This window comes from Camarhynchus parvulus, chromosome 4, assembly GCF_901933205.1.
Source record: "Camarhynchus parvulus chromosome 4, STF_HiC, whole genome shotgun sequence".
In the NCBI taxonomy this organism is placed as follows: domain Eukaryota; kingdom Metazoa; phylum Chordata; class Aves; order Passeriformes; family Thraupidae; genus Camarhynchus; species Camarhynchus parvulus.
Window position 1 is genome coordinate 23,441,385 of NC_044574.1, and position 22,335 is coordinate 23,463,719.

Below are 22,335 nucleotides of genomic sequence, written 5' to 3' on the forward strand. Positions count from 1 at the left end.
GAGGATTAGTTTCTGCAGGACAAATTCTGTTTGCCATGTTTAGTTCTCTGCGGCCTTGCTGGAACTAAAGCCAGGAACTGGTTTCTTTCCCTACATTCTGCTGACCTACATACCCAAGTCTCCTGACAGACTGTTTTCATATTTATGCCCAGTCCCTCCCATTCTTCTGTGGTTTTAAAATTCCTCTATATGCAAGGTCATTTGCTTGTGATAAAAGTACTGCATCAGGTGCAGGGGAATCAGCCACATATGGAGCATTTAATCAATTTGCATGCATATGATCAGATGTGATTAACTGAGATTATTGTAAGAATATGTGCAAAGAAAGCAGATTTGGACATTTTTTTGTATGTATGAAAGCTAGGTAACCATTAAAAGGACTGGTTTTATTACCTAAATTGTACAGAGTTTAAAACTTAAGAACAAATGGGAGAGTGCTGTTATAATTGTTGTCCATTTAAAAATTAAATTTGATGGAATTACTGATTCATGCTTCAAACTCTTTATTACGGTAAAGGTTGAATCTTATTCAGTTTTATCTAAAGCTTATTGGAGAATGCAGTAAACATGTAGAATTCATAGCCTTGTACTGTAAACAGTAGTTTAAAAATGGAAACATTGGCATATTTGAGTGCTAATAAGTTGTTTTCATACAGTACAGAAGCTGGAAGGATGACAAAGATTTTGTTTAATGAGTGCAGACAGAGTCATACTTAAATGAGCTTAAAGTTTTTGCTGCACTTTCAGGAAAACAGCAGCTTAGCTTTAGGGCTCAGATGATACTTGTGCCTGCTTTTCATTTTGTTCATGTTGATCACTGGTACCCTCTACTCAATTTAGTGGCTTTACAAAGAATTAATGCAGATACTGGATTTTTCAGGGTATATTAGATAGGACATTTTAAAGTGGGCCATAGTGAATGTACTTTGCATACTTCTAGCTCTTTCATCCTTTGTAGAGTTTTTTGTTCATTTTACACTATTTGAGCTATATGAGATAGATTAGAAATAAGTATCCATTTAAACATCCAGCTCTGATTTTTTCCAGTTAAAATTTGTAATTTTTAGACATATTTCCATAGTAATTTTTAAGTTTATTAGGTTGTTATTTTTCAGTATATCTGTATTGAATTCTGCCTTTACTTCTAATGAGAAATGGGTCAAGGGAATTTCAGAAGCTATGTTTAAAGGTGAATTGCTGAACTGTCTTTTGGTTGTTTCTTTAGTTGGAATAAATGCTTCCTCAAATAAAAAACTGCATGTGCATCAGCTTGGGTTTGTTTAGTTGACCATGCTTTATTCTGTTTATCTTACCCAACAGTAGAAGATGCTATGGATCATCTTCTAGAGCTGTCCACCCATGCCAAAGGAGTAGCATCCTCAAAAACCTTGAGTTTTGATTTAGCAGCATCATCATTACCTCTTGTTAATCAGCAAAGATCTGCTGCAAATGAAGGAATGGGGGAAGGTACTGCAGCACATAGTTATTCTGGAGCAGCAATAGAAAAGGTCCTGTCACCTGGTGTGCAACTGACTGGAGAACTGGATTCCCTACTAGAAAATGCCTTTCAAAGTTACAGCTTGAGTGAGGAATTGCCTAATTCTGCAAATGACCAAATAGTACATGAGCACCCTCTGGAACAGGGTGGTTTTACCAAATTTCCTGAGTGGGAAAAACCTGATTCGGTTTGCAATGTCCTACTTTTTCCAGAGCAAGCAGAGACAAATAATGAGGTTTTAGAAAACTGCTGCTGTTCCCAGCCACCAGTGAGTCAGCTGAGCATCCAGACCAGCTCACCATCTGCATCAGACAGTTTTGCAGAGATACTGGAAGATTCTGATATATTGGAAATACATGTTCAACATGCTGTGGCTTCAGAAGTATATGAACTATCAAATGGAGAGATACCGTGTGAAAATTCTGATCAGACACAAGATACTGTTTTGGATCAAAGTAGTGTGAGTGCTGCTTCTTGTGGGTCCTCCCAAAGACCTATGGAACTTGGAGTAGCTGTTTCTGGAGATCCTAATTCAAGGTGCCTAGAACAACATGAAGATGCAGTGACTGCCTTTAGCAGCTACCAGAGTGCTTCTCTTCCAGAGGCGTGTATCTCTCCTGAAAGATCCAGTTTCAAAACACAAAAACCTGCAAATGCTCAGCAAATTCAGCAGGGTTATAACTTAAATTTTCCTACACCATCAGGTCAATCTCAACAGCACTGGAATCTCATGGCTCCTGTGTTTTATCCATCCAGTGGAAGTCACAGTTTTGTAATTCCTGTGGCTGCCAGTCCAGGGCAGTGGAAACCTATTTCTGACTGTAGAACTTCGGAAAAAGGACCTTTTCTTTCCTCCCCAGTGGTTTCAAATGCCTGGGATGGCAGCTCTTCTCTGAAGGTATGGGGAAATCAAGATAGAAACTCAAAATTGAACCTCCCGCAAGCACAGCAGCCACGTGTTTGTCACATGATGAGAAAAAAGATGCAACTAATAGGTCAAGTACTTGTTCTTCTCAGAGGTGTTCCAGGATCAGGAAAATCATATTTGGCAAGGTAGAACATTTATATTGTGAGCTTCTAAAAAAATTGCTTTATCATGTACAGGATTTGGCATAGGCAGAGACAGTTTTCTGACACTTGTAATTAGTAATGTGTAAACCCTAATTGTAAGCTACACAGTACATGCAGTGTGGTGGGTAATAATAATTGCTGAAAGCAGAGTTGCTTGCAGGTCCTTTCCTAGTGGAAATTGAAATAGGAATGATGAGCTTTAACTTCTATCACTGAGCAAAGGAGTTTGTCAGCAGAGCATCATTGCAGTAGTGTTAGATCTGCTGTATTCTTACAGGCCCAGTTTATTTGGAGTGTTTTCATCGAATAACACTGATAGAAATATGCCAGCTCTTTACAGGCAGAAATTCCCCTTTCACTGTGTAACTTTTATTGTATAAGTAGTATATGTTAAGCTTCTTGGGGGGAATTTTTGATTCCTTTTGTTACTTTCTGAAAGCCTAGATTGAACTAAGACTCCTTTTGACTGACGCCTGAAACATGTGATGCAATTAAGATAGGATATTTGTCAGTGTGAAAGTATGTCACTAGCTGTAGATGGAAAAATACCTCCCTTGATGTTTTGAAATGAGAGACATGTAGGGAAACTGTATCAGCTCTCTCCCCATGATAATCCTCAGCCTTTGGAAAAAACAAGAGAGGGAAATTATTATAGATCATATTTGCTTGAAGGTTGATTCTTTTCCTCCTCTTACCTACATTTGCTGCTTCCATTCCAAATAATTTTAGTTTTGTGTGAGAGTCTTAAAAAAAGTATGTATGGTAGTAGACATTGCAGCTTGGGAGGAGAAGGGGGGAAAAGCTATTTATTTCTTGATCTTTCACAGGAATTTGCTTGAGGATAACCCAGGTGGAATCATTCTTAGTACTGATGATTACTTTTACAAACATGGACAATACCATTATGATCCTGATTGCTTAGGGGAGGCACATGAGTGGAACAGGAAAAGAGGTGAGACATAAATAAGGGATTAGCTTGCTCATAGTTCAGAGCTTGTGTGCTGTCTAAAAATCTGCCTGGCTTGTTATGTGACAAGCATTTACCCCATTGTAGAAGTATTTTTTAATATGTGTGGAAAAAGAGTATGAGCACAAATTCAGAAGACATCTGCTCATTGTGTGTTTTGCAATTAGAAATGCCACTGTCTTTGTCAAGAGTATGTTTTGTCCTCAGATTTTATAACGGTATATATTTTGGGTGGTGTCCCTTTTCTAGAGTGGTTACCTACACCATCTCCCAGAACTCTTTCTTCTGAGATGATCCATAATATACGTATGCAGTACGTAATGAATACACAAATAATACACAGATATCTTCCTGCTCTTAGTTATCTTTTTTTTCTCTTGTACACAAAATTGTTGTCAATTTTAAACTAAATTATAAGAGCAAGACAGAATAAATTATTTTTTCCCCATTTCATAATTGGGTGGGTTTTTTTTGACAGTGACCTGTGCTAAACTCACCATAGAACAAGTCTTTTTAAGCTTTTACTTGCTAAATTTGAACCATGATCCCTTTTCTGCTGTCAAATTTCTACTAGTGGAGAAATTAAGTAATAAATGTGGATTCAGCAAGAACGGTGATTGTTCAGACATGTTGTAACATGCCTACAGAAACATGGTGCTGTGTCTCAAAGTTAGTGGTTCTATACATTTCATTGATGTGTATTTAAATTACAATAATTCTTTTGGTTTTTCATATTTTATACAGTTTACAGAGTGGACTAATCTTAAGACTGTTATAAAGCCAAGAATTTTGTATGCAACAAAGAAGTCCACTTTAAGGTGATCATGTAGTTCTTTTAGTTTAATTTACTGATTGATTAGTCATCTTGATGCATTTTACATCTACATTTTCATTCCTTGATTATCATACATATATTAATTCAAAAGCTAATGCCATATCTCAGTAGTTTTACACGTGAGGGGGGATTTCTGAAATAAAGGGCCTTGAAACAGATCAAGCTATGGCAAGAGTTCTTTACACAGTGGTTAATCATTATGGATTATCTACATAAAAATAGAACAAACTTAGAGAATGAGTATTAATATGTTCACCCTATTGTAATGAAATTAACTGTATTACCTTGTTTTGTACATGTGTATTTTTCAGCCAAAGAAGCGTTTGAAATGCGAATCTCTCCTATAATAATTGACAACACAAACATACAAGCATGGGAGATGAAGCCTTATGTTGCTTTGGTTAGTATTACAATTGACCAATGTGAAAAGAGATTGTTGTCTAGCATGGCAACAACGTATGTTTTAAAATGGGAGTGTCTTTCACAGTCTAGCTTCTATTCCACAAGGAAGTCTGGAGTAAACAAACCGGTGTTGCATGGACTCATTGCTCAGTGTCATGTTGTGTTGCATGACTCAGTGTCATGTGGTATATGAGCATTAACCTGGCCCAGTTACCAAAAGCCAAAGTGAAGTGCTTTGTTCTTGGGGCCAAAAGCAAATGTTGTTGAAGAAACTGGATTTTGTTCCTCTTTTATATGATCAGTAAAATTAGAAGCTGCTTTAGAAATGCAGTCAACAGTAATGAATGAGTGATGTGTCATGCTTTGTAAAACTTGAAAACTCAGTTCCATCCTAAATCTAACATAGAGGCAGATACCAGTTGGAGGCTGGAGTTACCAAGTACTGCTAGCTTGCTTGTAGTTATGCAGATTTACTTAATACTTTTTGTTGAAGTGATCCCACCTTTTCACGTAATAGTTTTTAAATGGATATCAACACTTTTAGAGTCTAGAGTGTATTTTGCAATTGATCGTTAACCATATTGGTTGGTAGTTAGAACAACATTATTTTATCAAATTGGTTCTGATTAACTGAAATAATAGAGTGCAAAAAAGTATTATAATGTAGGTCTGGGATTTCTCCTTGCCTGTTACAGAAACACAGCAGAGAGTGTAGTACATATAATTGACAGCTTTTGGGCAGGTACCTTACATACGCTGCATGTGCTAATGGATTAATGAACAGTGAGACTTTGACAAACATAATTTTTGTTAATAAAATGTTTATTTTATTATCCTTGCATTTATTAGCATCTATCAGATTAGCAGTTCTTTTGGAAGTTATGTCTTTCATTTTGCTGTTTGCTGAAATCAAGATGCAACAAGAGTTCTCACAGAAGTGCAGTGTTTGGTACAGTGATAAGAATTTTTTCTGAAAACAGGAATGGGGAGAAACAGCACAGTACTTGCAGTGTTTCTCCTGAATAGACTTTAGGCTCCTTTTCTGTCATGATGAGACTGAACTGTATAGAAACCATTTACTTGCAGTTTGGTCAAGTTTCCCATGTGGCAGGAAGGCTGTCCACAACAGCTGTGCTAATATAACTGATTTGCTTGTTTTGGAGCTGGTTCACATCTGGTCAGCTCTGAATGTAAGCTGTGCAGTTTCCTCTGTCTTGGAGAGGCTGTGTAGAAATGTGTATGCTGTATCTGGAAAGAGATGATGTTTTGCAGCGTTGTCTCAGAAGACACATCTTGGCACACATTTAATTTCATGGTAAGAGATACATAAACGGTTTTTTAAAAGTCTCAGTTTATATAAACAGAAGTGCAACACTGAACAAAAACGTTTATTCCAAATATTTTATTCCATAGGTATGCAAGCTATGCATATAGTGTGCTTTGTCATAGAAATAAGAAATGGGTGATGTGGCATGTTCTGTTTTATATTATATCTCTTTATTCAGGCTCAGCAGTTCAAATACAAAGTAATGTTCCGAGAACCAGACACTTGGTGGAAGTTTAAACCAAAAGAACTTGAAAGGTAAGAATGTAAAGGAAAATAACATACTGGACAGTACAAGCTATGATTTTAAAAAAGATGTCATTTAGTACAATGGCTAGTGAAGTAGCAAGGTATCTGTCAAAATTTTTGTGATAATAAGTAGCTTTTTAATGATATTTTGTGGAATTTTCAATGTATGTATTATAAGATCTTCTGTCACTTCAGTTACATGCAAAAGGTACTATTAGCAATAGACACTGATGTTTTCATTATTAGAGTTCTTGGCATGTAAGGTATAGTGGCTGTTCCTTTGGGTCAGTGAGGTTGCAAAAATTATGTCAGGTTGGGTCTGTTTTTGCATCCTGGTCTGTTGCTTTAGTTGAAGTGTTTCTACTGTCATTGAATTTAGGGCAGTCAGCACCTCGTGGCCTAAGAGGGACAAACCTCTTACGTGCATCATCATTGTTGCTTACCTCTTCTTTAGCAGGACACTCTATTACTTAGGGCTGAAATCAGCAAGACATAAACCCTATGTAAGTGAATAATAAAACATAAGAAAATATGATGAGAAAATTGGCTAGATGCCAGGTTCAAATGTTGTGTGAGCAAAGTGAAGGCCTGTGTCCCTCTGGGGAGGGACTGCAGCTCTTTAATGTCCTTTTTATGACTTGGATGTGGGGACAGAGTGCACTCTTAGCAAATAAGCAGGTGATATGGAACTGAGCAATAGTAGTTTATTCAGCCTTAAGCAGAGATAATTGAAGAAGAATAATTGTGTTGTTTTCAGCTACCTTTTGAAACATTATAGAGAAGACTAAAAAGAGTTGTGCAGGGATAGGACAAACCAAACATCATCAAGTTCGAACTCTAGACTACATTTAAAAAAAGCCCAACATTTACTTTAAAGGTGGTTAGGTACTGAAAGAGTTTGCCCATAGAGTTTATAGACTTTCAGTCATTTCAGATATTCAAAATCAGCCAAAAAGCTCTGGACAACCTGACCTAGCTGTACTTCCTCTGAGTAGGAGACTGAAGTATGGGACTTCCAGAGGTCCCTTCCAACAGAAGTTCTTTTCTGATTTTATACTATCTGTTGTCATCTGAATTTGCATGATTAGCTTAAGGTTGGCTGCTTTTAAAGTGAGGTAAGGTAGATTATTTTCCTTTTTAAAATAAAAGTTAAACTTTTTCTTCTGTATTGTCAATTTCTCTTTTACTATCCTTGGCAAGATTCACTTGTTCTAGGTGGCGCTGCAGCAGAACACAGTGCTAATTGGTGCTTAACAGAGTGAGTGAAAATTTCTGGCCAAAGGGTGTCCAGAATAATAGGTGAATAGGTCTTCTTCGAGGCTCAACGAGTTCTTTGTTTAGCAAAATCAAGGAAAGAAGACTGAATTCAGAAGTCTTCTGTGCCCAGTTTGGTATCCTGCATCACTGTCAGGATCTGATATAGTGTGTTTTCTGAAACTTATTTGAGGAAGATGCATCATTAGTACAGTTTTAGATTTTGGTGTTATGCAAAACATCCAACTAACTGCAGTACAGGGAGACCAGATGGGGTAGAAAAGTGGAGCAGCAATTTGTCTGATGTGCCCTGTTTGCAATGCCTTAGTGCGCTGATACAGAAAGAATTGCTGTCTCACAGCTTTTCATCTGGCTCCCTGAATTCTTTGGTTAGTCTTACTGTAAATCTATTAAATTATTCTCCTTTGTCATTGTAATACAGAAATTTGAAATGGCTTTATATTTGTTTATTTTCAATTCATAGGAGAAACATTCATGGTGTATCTAAAGAAAAGATTAAAAGAATGTTGGAACGGTATGAACGCTGCCTTACTGTGAGATCAATATTGGATTCTTCAGTTCCAGACAAATCAGAAGCTGCTGGTTGGAGCGAAGATCCTTGTCAGGAGGAAAGCCAGAGGTTAGATTCTTTCACTAGCTTTATAGCATCAAATAAAAGACTAAAAATGTAGTCTTTTAGCTTCTTAGCAACAAAACCTGGGTAATAATGTCGAATGGTGAATGCATTAAAAAAGCCAGTTAAGTAACACAAAAAATCCCTGCATAGATTTTTAATTTTTAAGAATTTCAGGATTGTCAGAAATGAGTAGTCAAGGGATCTAGTCAACTTTCCAATGCTTTTGAAAGCCTCCCATTATGGCAGTGTTACTTTTCAAGAAGCCAGTCTTTCCTGACTTGCTGTTATCTTAGAAATGTGTTGTTGGATGTATGCTATAGATAAAAAGCACTTAAAATCTCTAAATTGTTTTTTATAAGAATGTTGTCCCAAATAAGAGCAAATGACAATTTCCAAGTTTGTATGTTGATATTAGATTATATCTTGGTGGTAGAAGTTGTATTCTCTGTGCAGTAGTAACAGGTTTTACTTGCTCTTCAGTATACTTGGTTTAAACTTGCCCAGGTTTCCATTGGCTGTATCCAGGACTGTTCTGTAGTTGCCAGTCTGGATTGTGCTGTGTATTGTAGCGCACAGTGTCCTGCTCAGGAATGGCAAACCCCAGCTCAGTGCCCCCTGAGACTCCCAAACCACACACTCACTGCTCGTTTGCTCCCCCTTCCTCTTCCCATTCCTGCTCCAGCAATGATGTGAGGTGGTATAAAATAACCTCCATGTTCTGGCCAAAACTAGGACACACACAGGAAATCAGGTTTTATTTCAGTTGTTATTTCACTTAGGTTTTGCATGTGTGATGTATTTGAAATTATAATGGAATGTAGTTGATTGTAAAAAATGGTTTGACAAGAAATGGCACGTTCTCTCCTAGTTAATGTCTAGACTGTCTTTAGCATTAAGCCAAGAGGAGAGAGCAACAGTCACTAGATAAAAGTATATTTACCAGACTTGCTGGTCTGAGTGAGGAAGTTTCTGGCAGCAAAGTACTTTGGTACAAAACTGAATGCTGGAAATGGGATGGGGGGGAGACACCTGAGAAAGTGTTCTTAGCCCTGTGCTCTAGTAAGAAGAGCACAAAAGAAAGTTACTTAAGAAAGTACTTACTAAAGTTCATCTTTACTTAGCTCCTTTTTTGTTGAGGAGTGTTGGAGTTACAGCTAGTTATAAATTTGTTTTCCTTCTACTAGAAGTCTAACTAGGTTAAACTCTCTATGCTATCTCTAACTGGAGTTAAAAATGTAGACAAATATTTTAAGAAGGTTTGAAATGGGTTTATATTTCATTCCAATTTGTCTTTCAGAAAGAGAGAGGCACATTCTGATGTAAAGGAAGAAGAATGTTTTGCTTCTGAGGTGGAGCCTATTGAATTAGCTGAAGTTGATAAAACTTCTCCCAGTATTTCTCTAACATTAGAAAGTAGTTGTGACCCCAAGCATTTTCAGAAAGAGGAAAAAGAAATGGAAAATATCTCTGTGGAACACAATTCTGAGAACAGCACTGTTCAAGATGACTTGGAAATTAATTTATCAGATTGCATCAAAAGAGAGCTGCCCTTGGAGAAGAAAGAAGAAATGGGATTAAAAGCAGAAGAAAATACTGAAGCAGAAATGGATGAGGTTGATGTAATTCCAGCTGAAGAGACTGTGAACTTACACACAGGTGGAGCTGAGGAACACAGTGATAACAACAGTCTCAAAGTTCAAACTGCAGTTGAACAATTGGGCAGAATGTGTATGGAACCAAAATCAACACAAACGAGTAACAGGGTGGAACCAAGCGCTTTGGCTTTTGGCACATCAGGAAAACCAGGACTACTAAACTTTCTGGGTGACTGGCCCATGGAACAAACAATGGGACAGAGAGTCAAAAGATCTAGAAGACTAGAAAAATCTCCTCTGAAGAGTGTTAAGGAAGGTGAAGCTCCCAGTCAGCAGTATTCTGAGATAGGTGAAGAGCAAGTGGGCCTGCCTGAGACATGTACTGTTGAGAAAGGGCATGAGGATGAAAGTCTGCCCTGTAGCTGTTACTCTGTTAGTTCAGATAAAGTTACACCAGAATTGCAAATGTTAGAATATTGGCCTGTCTCAGCCTCATTAGAACAGAGACAGCAAAGGTCAAGGAGAATGAGAAAGACAAATTTAAATCAGTGTGATGAAGACAAAAATACTGAAGACGACACTAATATGAATGCTCTTGAAACTGTACATGTGATTCATGGGTCACCTGTGAACACTGAAGAGCAACCAGATACAAGGAGTTTGCCTGTACACCAAGAGGAAATAGTAGGTAGTGAAACAGTAAGTGAGGAAAAATCCCAGCAAAGTAAGAGAACAAGGAAACATCACAAATTAGCCCTCACTTTTAGAAACAGCAGCTTGCAACATCCCAGAGAAGAGGACCACTTGTCTAAACTTAACCTGGCAGAAGAGAAACAGGAAACAGACTTATGTAGGCAAAAAAGTAGCTATTCACAGACTGAATCACAGGACTTTGCTCTCCTGTGGAGATTAGAAAAGAAAATGCTTTTTCCTGAGACAACAAAAATACTTCATGGGAGGTTAGATGGCTTCAAACCCAAAGACGTAGGCAATGTCTCAGATTGTCAGGAAAAAATACCCTATCGAGTTACATATGATAAAAGTACTTTTGTGGAGGAAAGTGAGCTTATCAATATTGATGAGTCTGAAAAACTAGATACACTCTGTAAGCTCTTTGAGTCTGTTTCATTTGAAGCTCTGAAAGATCTGTATGAAAGATGTAACAAAGACATAGACTGGGCCACAGGTCTGCTGTTAGACTCTGATGAAAAGTTACGTAAAGCTGTTGATACTGAGAGCTTTCAGGTAGGCAAAGCTGAGCCAGTGGCCACAGACCTTGATTTCAAGGCAAGTATAAACTGTGATGAGAATCTCAAAGACTGCAAACAAGCCCCACAAGTACTTGGGGCTGGTGATACCTTTGAGACTTCAGAAAGCAAGGACTCACCACTCAGCATTGCAGAAAGCAGGGCTACCAAGACAGCTGTGACAAGTGCTGATGTTTCTGACTCATTCACTGCTACCTCATCGGATAATTCAGTGGAAGTGAAAAATTCTGTGGATTCAGCCCCTAGAACTAACACAAGCAGCTCAGCAGCAGGTGTCATTGAGCTGTCTGTTCCAGGAAGGCAGAAGGGAGGGAGTGAGAGTCCTCTTGAAGAAACTGTAAATAAGCTATCACTTTTACAACTTGATGCAGCTTTGCCTCATGATCCTAACACAACTTCTACCAATTTGAAATCTGAATTAAACAATGAAAGTGACAGTAACCCTTCAGAAAGCAATGCCAAAAATTCCAAAGGGACTGGTTTGTTACTGGAAATGGATCGTGCACCTCTGGTTGGTCCTAGCAGCAGTAAAGAACTGGAGATGGATAAAGAAACTCAGGAGAATTCCAGGGAGATATGTGGTAAAGAAGAAATTGACACTCCAAGCTGGGCTGCAACTAAAGCCAAGAGACAAAGCCCTATACCAGCATCACATGCAGCCTTCAGTATAGATTGCCTAGAACTAACGTTGCCTCCTGAATTGGCACTCCAGCTGAAAGAGATATTTGGACCTGTTGGCATTGATGCAGGTATGGTGTAATTATATATATGTTTTTATGAAAAAAAAATTATTTGGGTAGTAAACCTTTCTTTTTTTGCCTGTCCTTTTTTCCCTTCATGCTTGATTTTTAGGGAGTAGATTCCTGTAACTCCTCATGATACTGGCAGTTCATGTTAATGCAAAAATGAAACTGAACTAAGCATGGCATAAAATATAAGTGCAGTAGTGCTACCTTCTGCCTTTGTCTTTTTGCATGCACAAACTTCAAAGTAAAAAGAAAATATATTGGCTTATTTGCATTCTGAGCAACAGGCCTTTGAGGTTATATTCAAACTCTGAAGAGATATTTAGATGATAAGGAATATGCAAATTGTGGCTGATTAGGAAAGAAGAAAGGGAAAAAAAAAACTTTAGGCATCACATAAGTTGATGAACAAGAAGATGGATGGTTAAGGGAGATGAACTTGGTTGTGTACTTAAAAGATGACAACAGACCTGTCTGCTGGCAGATTATGGTTTAGGAAGCCATAAGCAGCTTGAACATGCATCTCAAAAGTTAAAGAGTGATAGAAAAAGGAAAAAAAGAAAATAGGAGGAATATAAGCTTGATGTTTTTCTCTCTTTTTTATCCACACTTTTTCCTTTTTTCTCTCATTTCCATCTTTCATCTTGAAGATTGCTTTATGTGAAACCCTGGATACCTGATTTATTGGTGGGTTTGATTACTGGCCTCTTTGCCTTATATGCCTACCTCCTTAAAAAAAAAAGTTTGTTTTTTATAGCAGAAAAGTGTTTTATTGTGTCTGAAGTATGCCCAAAATTTTTATTTGACGTATACATACTTCTTGTGTTTTTTTTTATTTTTGAAAGGGTGAGAAATACCCTTTTTAGGAAAAAGGTTTTGATTTTTTTATATCATTTGCTATGATACCATGATAATTTCTGCTGTTTCCTTTAGATTTTGGGGGAATGCTTGGTGTTTGTCTCTCTGAGTTTGTGTTGGAAAGGAGGGATGTGACTGCTGTTGGGCTGTGGTGGGTATGTTTTACAGAAAAGCACTTGCCATGTGGATTGCAATGGAACGGGGGGAATCACAGTTTCGTGGATGAAACTGTTGTTTTCAATTAACAATGGCTTTGTAAAAGAAGAGTCTGCTAGAAAAACTGAAAAGAGAAGGAAAAATACCGTTGTCCAGGTAGTCATGTTTCAACAATATACAGTTAATGTTAACTTGTTTCTTTCCTAGCCTTTCAGAGTTTTTGAACACCTGAAAACAATTTCTGTGGAATGTGCTTTTTTGTTTAGAAGTTTTTTTTAGGCATGACCAGTTTATGTAGAATATCCAAAGTTAATAAGTCTAGGATACTGTACTTTAATTGCTTACATAAGTTTTTATAGAATGCTTTTAATGAATATATTCTCTTTGTTCCTCAAGGATCACTAACTGTTGAGGATTGTGTTGTTCATATTGATCTGAATTTGGCAAAAGTGATTCATGAAAAATGGAAAGAATCTATTCTGGTCAGTAGATTTCTTGTTTATGATGCATTCTGGCATGCCTGTATTTTGTCAGACCATTTGTCTACATGTGTCTTGGTCTAAAGGTGTTATCTTTGCAAGAACAATGATAAAATGTAATAGTAGTTTGTAAAATGTGTGGAGTGTATCAGTATGTCATAATCATTGGAGCTACTGAAAGATGCTTTAAGGGATGTTATGAGTGCCTCATCATGAAAACAAGATTCTTAAAAAGAAGGATCATAGTGCACAATTTCACTACAAGATTGATGAGGAATTCTGCTGGCCAAAAATCCTTATTGGTTTTTTGACCTGTAAAAACAATTGTTTGATTAATTATTCTCTATATAAAACATCTCCATGTGCAATAATTGCAATGAGTTCTCTACTTATGTTCCTTTACAGCTCTGGAATGCCTTTTGGCTAAATTTTTGTTTGGTTTATGTAATTAAGGCTGTGAAGTCTTAGCAGTGGGGCATGTTTCTCTGGTTTGATGTGTTTTTAGAAAGATAATTTCAGCTTACAAATTTCACTTCAGAATTATTTTTCCTAAATATATTTTTTTAAAATACTGAATCTTTGAGAAATATTGTGAGACCTTATTTTGAAACTGCTTTAATTAGAAGCTAACACTTGCAAAGTTTTCCTGCAAAATTCATAACTTACAACATTCATGATTTTACTATTTTTATTTAGAAGCGTCAGAGGAGAGATGAATCATGTAAGTCATCTGCAGAAGGTATGTCATGTATTTCTTTTAATTGTACAAATACTTAATGTTCATTATAAAAGCATTTAATTATTTGAAATTTTAGATTGAAAATACTCCATCCGTTGAAAAATGATGACTTTTTTATTAGACTAAATTTTATTGCCTTTGGATCCATTTACCAATCTCTTATGATGTGTGGGGGAGGGGAGAGGAGTTGATTATAAGCAGAATCACTAGTTCCAGATAAAGCCTATAATTTTGTGTCATTCAGAAAACTTGGAGAAGCTCTGGTTGAAGCAGACAGTTGTTTGGTAGGAATTCTCTGTGGCAAGAAAAAGAACAGCCAGAAAATTACTTGCAGAGTAAGATTTCTGCAGGTGACGAAGGGAGGTCAGGAATAGAACAGTGACACATTGTTCATCAGAGGTGATTTTAGCAGGAAGATGGATGCCTTGTTCAAAAAGTGTTAACATCTCTTGCAGTCCAGTTTTCATTCAGCTCCCAGAAGAAGTGTCCCTCTATGGCAGAACCCCACTGCAGACTTGGACTGCAATGTGGGTGCAAACTAGTGACCAAACAATGCTGTTGCCATTAAGTTGTAGAAGTGGAAAACGAGATTATTAAGCATCTGTCCTTAAGTTCTAGAAGAAAGGCAGGTAAACATAGGAGTCAGTGATTCTTTTATAAAAGCAAACAAGCCCCCACTTAATGTATGTGCAAGGTGATTTACAGCTGTAAGGTATGTCTTAGCACTTGAAAATTTGGTGAGCAAGTCTGATGATTTTCTTTTGTTTCACAAAATAGATAAAGATGATCAGTCTTTGGAAAATGGAAGTGGAGAAGGTGAAAGCAATGTGTTGGGTTTTGTTTTAGCATTAATAATCTTGTTTTAACAAAACTCAAACTGTATAGATTGAAAAACTTGTCTTAATTATTTTGGCATTGCATGTATATATAACCTAATAAGTGTTTTGTCACCCTACTTTTATTGCTTTTGAATGTCCTACAGTGTTTCAGCAGATAGATACAGATGACTCAGAAGTGCTGTTATCTCAGAATGCAGACAGCAAAATACAGAAGAAAAAATCGAGCTTGGCTGCAGACACATCTAATGATATACAGACAAAAACCCCAGCAACATCAGACGTTTTTCCATTTATGGATCACTGGAATGCTCAGATTCAGAAAGTTTCTCTCAGGCAAATAATTTCTGAAGAAATAGCGATGCAGGAGAGAGAGGACCTGGTATGGATAGCACCATTTTTTAATGTGGTTTAGATTAATTACTTACAGTGAAATAGAGTATGTCTTATTTGGTGACTTATCCCTGTGTTGCTGATTACAGCTTGAATTTGTGAGACAAATGCATGCCAATTAGTATTCTTGATAACTGTGATACAGAAGTTTGCTTGAGGTAGATGCTTCTGTTTGAAAAATACAGTCTCATTTAGAATATAATATTTTGGTTGTTTCACATAGATCATGCTGCATTTCACTATCCAGGCTAGCATTTGTGTTTGGTTGAATTATTTTTTGGTTGCTCAGCTAAAACCAAAGATCAATGTGATCTTCCATGCTTTTCATTGTGACAGCAATATAAAAAAAAAGTTCTTAGTTGGCTTCATGCCTTGTCTAGAAGTGTACTGAATTGGCTGTAATGTATTTTTTTGTTAGGAGAACCCACAATATTCCTAACAGATGAGACATTAAAATAAGTAATTGAGGTTAATCTTCAACAAGGTTGTGTACCCACTTCTAAAATAACTCTTTAATAGATTTTGACTAGTTCTTTGTTTTCCGCACAGAATTCCTGTACCCTGCCTGTTTGGCTTGTGCCTGATACTGCCCTCTACTGCCCCACTGATGTTCAGAACAGGGATTCTTATTTGTAATGGTCTCTGATAAGCAGCTGTCCTAAAGTAGAGAAGCTCTGAACTGGTGTAGAAAGTTGTATGAATTAGCCTGTACTTGGAAAATGGCTCGTGGATTCTTTCTTTGAACTGCATGTATGTGCCCTACTGATAACAACAAATGCCACGTTCACAGCTTTACTTTCAGTTTGAATTCATGGATCTTGGCTTTATTTTGATCACTTTTTTTCTTTTTTTTTTTAAATCTGAACACTGGACGATCAGTCCAATTGATTCTAGGTTATAATTATGTCACCTTCTCAGATGACAATTAAGAATATTTATTATAGACACAGCTTCTGATACATCAAACCAAAATTGTTTATGCTGCTTAATAATAAGGTATTTTTTCAACCCCAGGCCCTCAGTATAGAGAAGAGATGGACTTTGCACAAGTTTAGCACTGGACTGAATGGACTGGCGGGGAATAAATTCCAAAACCTAAATCCCTCCTAAAAATCCTCATTTTACTTTGTCCAAATTATGGGGGACCTTCAGCTGCATTACTTCAAAAGACTGCAGAGTACTGCAGTGGTGTATGATACAACTCACCTGTCCTTACTTTATGCTGATCAGTGTGGCAGGCTGGTATGCCACATTGTCATTGCTGTGGGTGCATACCAACTGAGAAGATACTTTTTAAATTGTAACAAATAATGGCAAAGTTGGATTGGCTCCACCTTTACTGTATTTTTTTTCTAATGAAGAACTTTTAATATATTTCTTTTTTCTTCTGGGTAGAATCGTGTTCCTTCTACAGCCAGAAAAGACTGTGCTGCTAAACTAAAGGAGAAGCAACTTTTTGAGATGTTTCCAACTATTAATCAAAATTTCTTAATGGATGTCTTCAGGGACAACAAGTAAGAAATCCTATTACTTTTTTGTAAAAATGGTACTCAGTTACAGTCATAAATATTGAGAGTTAAGATGCTACTAAAGAATGGCTTTTTGCAAAGTAGTGCTTTTTGTTACTCTAAATAAAAGCTAGCTGGTTTAAAGGCAAAAAGGGTATAAAACTCAGTTTAGACACATTTCTTTTTAGGACAGAATAGACAGTTTCTTTCACTGGGAGAAGAATGTCTCTTGCTATTGACCACTGCCTGACTGTCAGTGGAACTGCATATTTTCTTGAGAGCTGGGGTTTAAATCTAGTGGGAGAAATGAGTGCGTGTGGTAATAGTAGGATTGCAGGAAATGACATCTGCCCAAGAGGAAAACACGACCATTACCTGGTGTTACCTGTGAGTACTTTGCTGGTTACTGCAGCTGCTCTGAGGGAATGAACCATCTCTCTATGCCTTCCTGCTGACATTCTCTTTCTCCCTTCTGCATTATGTTTCTGGGATATATGTCTTCCTTCTTAAATCCAAGTTTCTGTGAAGTGAACTTTTTTTTCAAGAGAAACATCTTTTTTCATCCTTGGCCATTTGAATGTCTGTCTCTACATATGGGTTTGCATACCTACTTGTCAGTCATGCTGCGTGTCCAGGTTGTTATAAAAATCTTTCCTGCTTAAAATATATCCTTCATCCATTTTTATAATTCAAACATTTCACCATCTCATTTTTCACATTCAAAATTGTCCTCATAGTGTTGCCTTTCCCCAAATCTGTCTTTACTTTTAATCAGTCTGTTCTTGTTAGCTTACTAAAGAGCAAGAATAAAGAAGAAAACCGGCTTATTAGAAAGCTGTTGGCAACTAATGTCTTAATTAAATTTGATAACAAAGTTTGACTAAAAATACAAGGATCTTCCCTCATTAGGGTTTCAGAAAACTGAGCTAGTTTTAAATTAGTTTGAACTATCTAACCCTGACCAGAGAAGATTTAAGATGAACTATCTTACGCAGCCCAAAGAGCAGCGTTTATTAATATCTCTTTGATTAAGGTAGGATGCAATTTATTTCAGTTATGTAATTTTCCTTTTAATGTTCAAGTGCCCCTCAGTTATGTTTCAGTTGACCAAGAATGCATGTGTGTTGATGCCAGTAATGCCCTACAAGGAGTTTGCAAGCCTTTCTTTAATAAGCTGGAATATTCCATTCCAGTGTTTATTTTCATTGTAATCCAGTTCTGTAACAATATCGATGTTTGTTATAATGAATTTAGATAACTATAGCAGCTATTAATATATATTTGTAAAGTCACACACTTTATTTATCCTTTACAGCTACTCTTTAGAGCAAACTGAACAGTTTCTGAACTGTGTTCTGGAGGCAGATCCTGTACAAACAGTTATAGCTCAAGAAACTGCTCAGCAAAATGAAATTGTTTCTTCCTACAGTGCTGCAAAGAACCGTGACAAGAAGGTATTTATATTTTTTTAACCATAGTTACAAACATAGCCAAAACGATGCAAATGAAAATGCCCTAAAATGCACCTGTAACTTCAACAATATGAATTCCTACAGGCAAAAAAAAGTAAGGAAGAGGATGATCCTTTATGTGAAATGTTTCAAGACTTTGAGTATCCACAATATGATGATTTAAGAGCAGAAGCTTTTTGTCACCAGCAAAAGAGACAGGAATGTTTGAAAAAGGCTGGAGAGGCCTATCGCATGGGTATGAAGCCTGTGGCGGCATTTTATGCACATCAGGTAAACAAAAACATTGTGCTTTTTGTCTGAACTTAGTGAGGTATTTAAACCCTGAGTTGGAAGTGATAAGGAAAACATCATGCCTGCTAGAGCTGATGAATTTGGTCACTGTTCCCTCTGTATTATATTGACAATCACAAGTAAATTTGCTTCCACTAGTAATGATACTGGCACAGGAAGCTAATCTAACCAAATCTGGTGTGAGACCTCATGAAAGGTGCTATCTAGTGCTTAGTCACACATGCTCCTTTGTCTTAGATCTCTTTCACATCCTTGTAAACACCAAGATTTGTGTCCAAGTGATCTGGCTAGGTTCACTGGAGTGTGACATGGACTGCAACAAACATAATTTTTTTGAATCCTCTGTATATGTTGGTGCTGAACTGTTCTTAGACACATCTTCTGTACTTTATAGGAGTCAGACAGGTGTTAAGATGTCATCTTTTGCCACAGAATCTTGTTTGCTTCATCCTCCATAAATCTTGGGCAAGATTGCTGCCTGCTGTCTTCGCTTCTTCATTCTGACTATCTTTATGGCTACAGTCTGTCTTGGGTTGGGATAAATGAGGTGTGTATGTCATGCTTTTCATGATACATCTGGTTATGGACTGTAGATCTGCTGCTGATCAGTCTTGCATGCTCTGGCCTTGGAGCACAAGCTCTTTGGTCTTGATTCAGGCACATTTCTTAGTATGCACCAGTTTGAGTACTGCTGATCAGTGCTGTTGATCCTATTCTTGCTTTTAAGTCTCATCTCTTCTTGTAATCAAAGTTCCTCAACATTGGCTTCTTAGTGCCTTCACAGGCACTAAGCATGTCCCTTGACATCATGCTTAAAAAATGTGTTACAGGTATCTTCAAAGGCTGTAGTTTTCCCCTGATCTAATAGTATATAAAAATTCAGCAAGAATTCACAGTATAGAAGCATTTAATTCTAAACTTTGAATTGTATTATGACAGAACAAAAATGTAATAATAAATCACTTGAATTTGCTTATTCAAAAACCTTTCATGCAAGTGCTGTAACTCTAAATGTTTAGGTCATTACTGTGCATGTAGGAAGTACAGATTATCAATTTTTATAATGAACTTTTTATGGTTTTTATGTGTTTTATCCTATTTCATATATTCTTGAAGTTTTGAGACAAAGATGTGCAGGATTTTAAATAGAAATGTAATTTCAAGTCCTTACTTTGGTTCTTATCCATAAGAACAAATACAATCTATTGTAAATCTATTGAAATTTATTTATTATATACTTTCCTTTAGGTAATAAAAAGGCAAACTAATCTATCTTTGTTAATAAAAAATACTTTATTCTTGGTGGCCTTTGTCTTGGGAATCCTTTGCAAGTGGGTTACAGAGCTGCTGTCTTGGGTCTGACACTAACACACTTCAGGTGATCCATTTTAAGAAAGTGTAAGACAGGTTTTCACTTTTGTTCTCTTGAGCCTTTGTCAGTCCAATACCTGGAGTTCCTTCCATTCTTTTTTAGACTGTGCCTACAGATCTTCAAGGACATAATTTGATGCTTTGACCTCTCAGATACTACCATTGCAAGGTTCGTGGCAAGGAGTTGGTACTTGTTCACTCTGTAGTAAGGTGACTAACTGTACTGCTCCTTGCCCTCATTCCAGAAGAGACTTACTGACCTTGTCAGTCATAAAATATGTCAAAAAGTACTGGGAGAGATGATAGATAGTACTACTATTATTATTATTACAATTATAATTATTTACCCCTGGCTTGTCTGAAATTTTGGGAATGCATTTGGAAGAATTAACCTCAACTACAACAGTCAGCAGGCTTTTCCTAACCTGTTGGGGAGTTTCTCTGACACTGTTTCATCATAATTTTAGCAAAATACTCGCAGGAAATAACAAATCTATTGTTAGGAAAATAAATTTGCAGCTCATTATGGAGTGTAACTTGTTAGCTCATGTACAGACCTTATGATTTTGTGCCTTTTCTGCCTTTTTTTTCCTCTTTGTAAGGCTTTTGTTATTATGTCTTCTTTGTGCCAGCTTTGTGTAGTTTCTCACAAACAGAAATCTTCTTGTGAGCAGGTCTCACTGAGCATCGTGCAGAAGTTCTGCTAGAATTATAAATTTTACTAGTTCAAAGTTGAACTAAAAGCACCCTGCCAGTGCTGTCATTTTGAAACCACTGAGCAGTGTGGAGCTAGAATTATTTCTTGGTGTGTAATAGTCGCTGTGCTTATGAATAAAGGGTCGCCTTCATGAGCAGAAGATGAAAGAAGCTAACCATGCTGCTGCTGTGCAAATCTTTGAGAGAGTAAATACTTCCTTGCTGCCTATGAATGTGTTGGATTTGCATGGTCTCCATGTGGATGAAGCTGTGAATCAATTGTCCAGAGTACTCCAGGAAAAAAGTGAAGGTAGGGTTTAGGTAATAATTCTTACCCCTAAAAATTTTTCTCATGATGAGAAGAAATCATGATACATGGCAATATTAGAGGGAATGAATGTGCTTTAATAACATGTATGTTAAAAACAACTAGGCTTTGTGTTGTCTGTTTTCAAAGTACCCCAGTGGAATTGTTTTTCTTTAACATGACAATGATTTTTGTTGCTTTCTGTCTCGCCTCCCTCCCCCTGCTTCTTTGTAAATCTTCTTCCTTGTGTTTTATCCCTTTTTATTACTATTATTGAATACTTGGTCTGTCCTTCATGACATTTTTTACTGAGATGATGATGCAACCATATGTGTCCCCATTGCATTGCTTTGTCACAACTATGTTGCTTTTATAATCGCAAAAGAAAAATTACTGTGTTGTAATTGTAACAACAGTGATGATATTGTCTTCAACTTCTACATGAAAGTGTGAGATTTGAGCTACCTTTCAGAAACTTATATCAGTTTGTTGGCAGCATCGCTTGAGATCAGAATGCTGCTGCTTCCAGAAATGTCATTTTATGCAGTTTTGCTTGAGAGCTCATTTTTTCTCGTAGTGGAGAGTTCAAGTACTTCATGAGTGTCCATGCTGTAAAAAGATCAATTTTCTGCATTACCAGTTTACCCTCTAAATTTAAGCACACTGGGAATGCTTCTGTAACAAATATTTCTTACGCAAGGTACTGCCACACAAACCGGATTTTTTGAAGCAGCTACTCCACAGAGTATAAATAAAAGTGTTCAGTGGGGCTTTAGATAACTCTTGTCTTTCAATATGCACTAGAGATAATTAAATTCCATTATCTGGTGCAACTCCTGCAATGACATTTGTGCAATTTAAACTGTAACCTAATGCTTTTTAGAACTAAATTTCCAGAACTGTACTTAAATCAGCAATGCTGAAATCGATAGTAGGGGCTCTCTGTTCCGTCTATTTACCTAAGTCTGAAAAAAAAAAGTTAATTTCACTGTATGTACATGGGAAAAGGATCAATACTGGGAACTTCCTTTTGCTGCCAGAATTAACAGTAAATAAATATAAAACCTAGATAAAGTTACTGTGTGGGGGAGAGTAGTTGAAAAAACACATCATGTGAACTGATAATTCCAAACTGGCAAATCTAGTTGTGAGAATCCAGTTTAATTTTTTTTCCTCTTTTTCAAACTCTTCATCAATTTAGGTTGCTGTTATTTCTGGGAAGAGAGCGATTTCTTTTGTTATCATGGCTAAGTGCCCTAATAAAACTCATGGAATGTGTTGATCTGTTGAATTCCATGCTCCAGCATAGCAGAAGATAGTCGAAATAATGTGGCATAAGTGTCAAAAGCTGGATTTATATTTTCTTTCTTCTTAATTTCTTTA

General features: G+C 36.8%; 1 protein-coding gene across 3 annotated transcripts in view; it reads left to right on the forward strand.

Annotated features, from left to right (window-relative positions):
* Nucleotides 1–22,335, forward strand: part of N4BP2 (NEDD4 binding protein 2) — a 36,025-nt gene that overhangs the window by 8,250 nt on the left and 5,440 nt on the right. For 2 of the 3 annotated variants that reach the window (XM_030947263.1, XM_030947264.1), the window contains 13 exons: nucleotides 1,321–2,551; nucleotides 3,397–3,521; nucleotides 4,683–4,771; nucleotides 6,279–6,355; nucleotides 8,085–8,240; nucleotides 9,535–11,849; nucleotides 13,257–13,342; nucleotides 14,036–14,078; nucleotides 15,061–15,296; nucleotides 16,703–16,821; nucleotides 18,131–18,269; nucleotides 18,372–18,557; nucleotides 20,787–20,955. In XM_030947263.1, the coding sequence (XP_030803123.1) occupies nucleotides 1,321–2,551; nucleotides 3,397–3,521; nucleotides 4,683–4,771; nucleotides 6,279–6,355; nucleotides 8,085–8,240; nucleotides 9,535–11,849; nucleotides 13,257–13,342; nucleotides 14,036–14,078; nucleotides 15,061–15,296; nucleotides 16,703–16,821; nucleotides 18,131–18,269; nucleotides 18,372–18,557; nucleotides 20,787–20,955 (4,971 nt within the window). The remainder of the gene's footprint in view (nucleotides 1–1,320; nucleotides 2,552–3,396; nucleotides 3,522–4,682; nucleotides 4,772–6,278; nucleotides 6,356–8,084; nucleotides 8,241–9,534; nucleotides 11,850–13,256; nucleotides 13,343–14,035; nucleotides 14,079–15,060; nucleotides 15,297–16,702; nucleotides 16,822–18,130; nucleotides 18,270–18,371; nucleotides 18,558–20,786; nucleotides 20,956–22,335) is intronic. The other variant, XM_030947265.1, reaches the window with a different exon arrangement.